Source organism: Mastomys coucha, unplaced genomic scaffold (genome assembly GCF_008632895.1).
Source record: "Mastomys coucha isolate ucsf_1 unplaced genomic scaffold, UCSF_Mcou_1 pScaffold18, whole genome shotgun sequence".
NCBI lineage: Eukaryota > Metazoa > Chordata > Mammalia > Rodentia > Muridae > Mastomys > Mastomys coucha.
The window spans coordinates 46452019-46458682 of NW_022196900.1; the positions used below are offsets into that span (position 1 = coordinate 46452019).

Sequence of the window (6664 nt, forward strand, 5' to 3'; positions counted from 1 at the left end):
AATAGAACAGTGACTAAGACACACATGCAGGAAGAACAGAACCAGCTCCTGCACGTTGTCTTTGACTCCTCCACATACAGCATGGCATGCATGCACACCACACACCACACAAATAAATATAATTTGATTGATTGATTGACTGATTGACTGATTAAAGGTTAATGGTAGCTTTTGGTTGGGCATGGCGGTACACACTTATCATTGTACTTAGGATGAAGAAACAGACAGATCTCTGTGAGTTCTAGGCCACCCTGGTCTGCTTTCTTAAATAACAGGTCAGCCAGAGATACATAGTGACACCTGTCTCTAAATAGATGAATAAACTTTTATAAAGGACTCAAACATAATATCAACATAAAAGCACCATTACCCAGCTCCTTCTGAGTGAGAGGGAAGTACTGGTCTACCAGCAGCTCCGACTTGGTAATCGCATTATCTACTCCACTGTTCACAAGCTGTACCATTCCCAAAACCGTATTGATGCTGCCATTCACCACAGACTTGGTCCTTTCCACGCTGCCAGTAACTGCTCCTTTGGTCTTATCCACCACCCCTGAGACTGTGCTGGCTACAGAATCCTTGGCTCCAGCCATAGTAGTTGTCACTACATCCTTCGCTCCAGTTACAGCACCTCTGGCATTGGCAACAATCTGTAAGCAAAGAAACAGACAAGTAGCCTTATGAGAAATAAGGACAAATACACACTCATGATTTTACAAAGACTGCATAGATAAATAGTCAAATATGGACTGAGCATGCTCTTTTTCCCTCAGTCTTGGGCATACATAGCATTAAGACTTAGTGAGGCTGACTGTCTCCATCAGGTCGCTCTGTTCTACCAACTACTGCCTAAGGACTGTTAGATGTAAAAATGAAATAAACAAACGTGAGACGAATCAATTTGTTGAGACAAGTTGGTTTGTTTTGTTGTTCCTATTTGAGACAGGATCTCATGACATGCTGCCTTTGATGACCTGGAACTCACAGAGATCCACCTGCTTCTGCCTCCCCAAAGCAAGGATTAAAGGCATGTGCCATCATGACTTGACCATTAATCATTTTTATTAGAAGCCTGGGAGGCCAGCCTGGTTTACAGCCAAGACTACATGGAGAAATCCTGTCTTAAAAAAAAAAAAAAAACAAAAATAGGGCTGCTGAGATGGCTCAGTGGGTAAGAACACTGACTGCTCTTCCAAAGGTCCTGAGTTCAAATCCCAGCAACCACATGGTGACTCACAACCACCCATAATAAGATCTGATGCCCTCTTCTGCTGTGTCTGAAGACAGCTATAGACATAGACAACTTATGTATAATAATAAATAAATCGCCGGGCAGTAGTGGTGCACGCCTTTAATCCTAGCGCTTGGGAGGCAGAGGCAGGCGAACTTCTGAGTTCAAGTCCAGCCTGGTCTACAAAGTGAGCTCCAGGACAGCCAGGGCTACACAGAGAAACCCTGTCTCGAAAAACCAAAAATAAATAAATAAATAAATAAATAAATAAATAAATCTTTAAAAAAAAATTAGAACAAAACGAACTTATCTTAGGGCTAGTAAGATGGCCCAGCCAACAAAGTGAGGCAGTACAGAGCCCGAAGACCTTCCTTCCACCCCAAGGATGTACTATGGGGGTTCACACGAAGTAAGAACCAACTTCCACAAAATATCTTGCCTTCTGACCTCCACACATGCACTGTGGCTCCAACACCCCAAAGATAATTTGCATATAGTATTTTTCAAAACTTTATCCTGCTTTCTCTGTTTTTGATTTCTGTTGTTGTTTTATTTGGCTTTGTTTTTCCAGACAGGGTTTCTCTGTATAGCCTTGGTTGTCCTGGAACTCACTCTGTAGATCAGGCTGACCCCAAAACCAAAGAGACCCACCTGCCTTTGTATACCCAGGCTGGGAGTAGAGGTATGTGTCACCACAGCCTATCACATATAGTATTTTTCAAAACTACTGGGTGGGTGGTTCATGTCTATGATCCCATCACTCAAGAGGCTAAGGCTGCAGTTCCAGTTTTGCTACACAAGCAAACTATGACTCAAAACCAAAATAAAACAAAAAGCCCTGGGTTCAATCCTCAACAGCTCTCCTGCCAAAGAATAATCTAGTAAACCTTTATAATGGCACATCTGCATATAAGCAAAAGCAGAGGGAGAACAAAGCCACTGAAGAGGGTGACAGGCTGGCAATGGGGCTCAGTTAGTAGAGGATTTAAATAGAAACATGGGGCTTGAGGTCCGGCACCATAGAAAGTGGGCATGGTTGTATGGTAGCCTACAAGCCTATAACCCTAGCATTTGGGAGGTAGAGACAAAAGGATCAGAAGCTTAATGTCACCTTTATCTGCAAATGGAATTCAAGAGCAGCCTAGGCTAAGAAACCCTGTCACTCAAAAACAAAAAACAAAAAAACAAAAGAAAACAAAAAAACAACAACAATAACCACAGAAACTTACTACCTACTGGTGAGATTATATAACTTTAGATAGCTCATGCAGAAGTCTCATCATTCCAGAAAGGAAACTGCAGACCAAGTTGAATTTGGTTCCCTAGGGATTGGCACATAGGGTCATCTAGGTTAAAGAGAACAATCATAGGGGATGAGAGAAGACAGCAAGAGATACGGAGGAGGGTGGCACACAGCCACAAGGAACTCTAGCAACACCTCAAAATCACTTCTTAATAAGATCTCAATTCATGAGGTTTTTAGTTTAATACCCCAACCCAATTTTTATCTAGTTTGAAACACAATAAGTTGACAATTCCTGTTGTGCTGCTGCAAATCAAACTCGGCCTTGTAAACACTAGTCAAGGAATGATCTATAAGTTCATTGTTTATAAGCTATGCTGGACATTATAAATAAGTCATCAAAAACATATTTTTTTAAACTATGTAGACCAGCTCTCCTTGAACTCACACAGAGAACAGCGCTTGTCTCTGCCTAGAAACCTGGGATTCAAGTCATGCATGACCATTTAAATACCCCAAATGGAAAATAAATCCTCAAGCAACATCAATGAAAGTTTTAGAGACACAGAAAAGGATCTAAAGATTATACACTAAACTTACCTATTTAAATGGTGAAAGGCACAATCCAATGTCCCCCTAACTGATATCCTTTTGTGCAATGTTGTATTCTTAACCAGGAGGGAAAACTTAGAGCATTATCTGAACTGCATGCTTTAAGATGGATAAATGGCAAAAACCAACACTGATTATCTGTCATGTATGCACATGGTTCCTATCAGCAATGCCCAGACTCTCTCTCCCAGTTTGAATACACATCCATCACTGATAGAATCAGTTCTTTCAAAGCAGTTTCACAGCAGGAGCAGAGTTACAAGCTGATAGAGACCAGCCTGCATTCTAACCAAAAGCAGTTAGTTCATCTCTGTCTCTTGGACTCGCCCCAACAGCAGTTCAGGAAGACTGGGCATAGTCGCTACTCCTTCAAAAATCTCTCCCGCTTCAGCTCCAGTTTGATGGAAAGGTATTTGTGTGTTTACAGCACACAGAGCCCGGGCTAAAGAAAACATGAAAACACCCCAAGCAGCAAGCCTCCGCACCGCCCCAAGCTCACCTCAGATGTTGGCTGGTTCAGAATGGGCAGTCTTTCCTCCATCCTGTCTAGCCCTTTGCAGGCATAGGTATTGGCAACCGCAACTGCAGGAGACACAGACAGGAAAACGGTCAGTCACTCTAAGTGTAGAATGAACACACGGACAATGCCTCATGTGTTTGTTTAGCTTTATTATGAAAATAGCAAGAATGTAGCTTTGTTTTTCTTTCTTTCTTTTTTTTTTTTTTTTTGGTTTTTTGAGACAGGGTTTCTCTCTGTAGCCCTGGCTGTCCTGGAACTCACTCTGGAGACCAGGCTAGCCTCGAACTCAGAAATCCGCCTGCCTCTGCCTCCCAAGTGCTGGGATTAAAGGTGAGCGCCACCACTGCCTGGTTAGCTTTGTTTTTCTTAAAACCACAAAACCTACTTCTGGGTTTCTCTCACTCTAACGGGAAGAAATTTGGCAGGTTCCTGGCAGCTTTCTTCTGGTAACAGGTAGTTGAGGGGTTGTATGGGAAAAGGAGCGAAGGAAGAAGGCCTCAATGTTAGTGATGGGACAGGTGAGGCGAGCTTCTGAACCTTTACTCAGGAATAAAGTAACCCATGCTGGGTTACTCCCTATTTATATCAGTACATAGAAATACATTCTGGGATCTCACACAGTGATCAGTAGCACTCTGGGCATTCCTAACAAGGCCCAGAGTGCAATCCAAGCTTCCCCTTAAAGATAACAGGTCAAGAATCCACACCAAATTCATCAGGCAGTTAGCACTCTTGGGATTGCTGTTTCTTAAAGGATCCTTATAATCCTAGGCCCTAATTTACCCTTTGGAGGATGATGCAAATGTTTGTTTAAAGCAGTTCATTCGTATTTTTGGAGAAATCTAGAGAGTCTGGTAGTTCCTCTAAAATTAAAAACACTTCAATGTGTACAATTGGGTGTTTTGCTTGCATGTACGTCTGTGTACCAAGTGTACAAGCCTGGTCTGTGGGAGACCAAAAAAGCCATTGGGTCTCCTGGAATTGGAGTTACAGATAGCTGTAAGCTACTATGTGGGTGCTGGGAATCTCCCCCAGGTTGTTTAGAAGAGTAGCCAGTGTTCTTAACCCCCGGTCATTCCTCTGAAACTGAAACAGAGTTATTAAAGATCCAGCAGTTCCACCACTAAGTACATACTAAGGAGACTGAAAATATTACCCCCCAAAACTTGGGTTGAACATATATATGTTCACAGAAGCAGCAATCACCACCTTCCCAAGGGAGACACAACCTAGATGTCCATCAGTTGATGAACAGATAAAGTGTTGGGGCTGGGGAGACAGCTTGGTGGTTAAAAGTGTTTCAAGTGGGCTGGAGAGATGGCTTAGCGGTTAAGAGCACTGACTGCTTTTCCAGAGGACCGGAGTTCAAATCCCAGCAACCACATGGTGGCTCACAACCATCCGTAATGAGATCTGACGCCTTCTTCTGGGGTGTCTGAAGACAGCTACAATGTACTTACATATAATAATAAATAAATCTTTAAAAAAAAAAAGTATTTCAAGCACAAAGTCACCAGAGTTCAGATCCCCAGAATCCACATAATGTAGATTACAAATCATCTGTAATCATGGCCTCTGCATTAACTGGAGATTAATTGAAGAGCAGCCTGGCTAGCCTGAGGAGCCAGGTCAGTGAGCTCTGGTTTTTGACTGAGAGATTCTGCCTCAAATATCAGAGTGATTCAGGGAGGTTCCTGGCATCAATCTCATACCTCCACATGCCTACACACACACAGTGGGAGGAGCATTTTCCTGCTAGTTTTTATATCAACTTAACACAAGTTAAGAGTCATCAGACAGCAGGGAACCTCAACAGAGAATGTGTCTCCAAAAGATAGCACAAACCGGTAGGGCATTTTCTTAATTAGTGATTGATGAGGGAGGGCCCAGCCCAATGTGGGTGGAGCCGCCGCTGACTTGGTCCTGGGTTCTATAAGCAAGCTGAGCAAGCCAAGAGAATCAAGCCAGTAAGCAGCACTCTCCCATGGCCTCTGGGCCAGCTTCTGCCTCCAGGTTCCTACCAGTTTGAATTCCTGTCTTGGCCTCCCTTGATGGACCATGATTCAGAATATGTAAGCCAAATAAACCTTTTCCTCCTCCAGTTGCTTTTGGATTTATGATGCTTCATCACAGCAATAGTAACCCTAAGACAAATATGTTCTACCCACACAATGTGACATTATTCCTCAATAAAAAGGGATTAGATACAGATATAACATGATCATCTGTCACGGCTATGAAGTACATACAATGTTGTATCACAGACAAATCCTGAAAACCTCTATGCTAAGTAAAAGAAGCCTGTTGCAGAAGATCTTATTTTATGCCTCTGATTGTACAAAAGGCCAGAAATAATCTTATATAAAAATAAGTAAAAGAGCAACCCGAGGGAGTGGAAGGAAGTGGGCCCTGACTACTAATGAAAATGAGCTTGTTCTCACTGCAGTTCTGGGGATTGAATCCAGGATCTCATCCATGCCAGGATAGCACCCTTCCATAAGGCACAGCCATGTTTAACTTAAGACGATTAACTGCTCAGTGCAGTTTTCTTATCTCAATAATGTTAATATTAAAAATAAAAAGTTTTGGGTTGATGATGTCGTTTAGCAAAGTTCTATCCCCAGTCCTGTATAAACCAGGCATGTTGGCTTAGGTCTGTAATCCTAGCCATTTGAGAGGCAAAGGCAGGGGGATATCCTTGAGTTTGAGGACACAGTTACATAGCGAGCTCCTGGCCAGCATGAGCTATAATGTGCAACCTTGTCTCAAAAAGAAGAGTTTGAGCCTGTGAGATAATTCAGTGAGTAAGGGTGCTTGTTGCCAAGCCCAATGACCTCAATTAGACCTCTGGTATTCTCTAAGCTTTGCCATAACATGCATCTACACACAAATAAATACATTCAGACACAAAATAAATAAAAATGTTTTAAAAATATGTTTTTCAATTTGTACATGCTGTATGAGAAAGCTAACTCAGTTTACCACTTGGAGGATGCCTTTGTAATTTCAGTTATTAACACAAAAGCATTTTGGAAACTTACTTTTTCTTTTTTTTTTT

The 6664-nt window shown here is 42.2% G+C and overlaps 1 protein-coding gene across 4 annotated transcripts in view; it reads right to left on the reverse strand.

The window, feature by feature from the left end:
- Positions 1-6664, reverse strand: part of LOC116096205 (perilipin-2) — a 52660-nt gene that overhangs the window by 15849 nt on the left and 30147 nt on the right. For all 4 annotated transcript variants that reach the window (XM_031377805.1, XM_031377807.1, XM_031377804.1 and 1 more), the window contains 2 exons: positions 3586-3668; positions 371-650 (listed from right to left, as the gene is read on the reverse strand). In XM_031377805.1, the coding sequence (XP_031233665.1) occupies positions 371-650; positions 3586-3668 (363 nt within the window). The remainder of the gene's footprint in view (positions 1-370; positions 651-3585; positions 3669-6664) is intronic.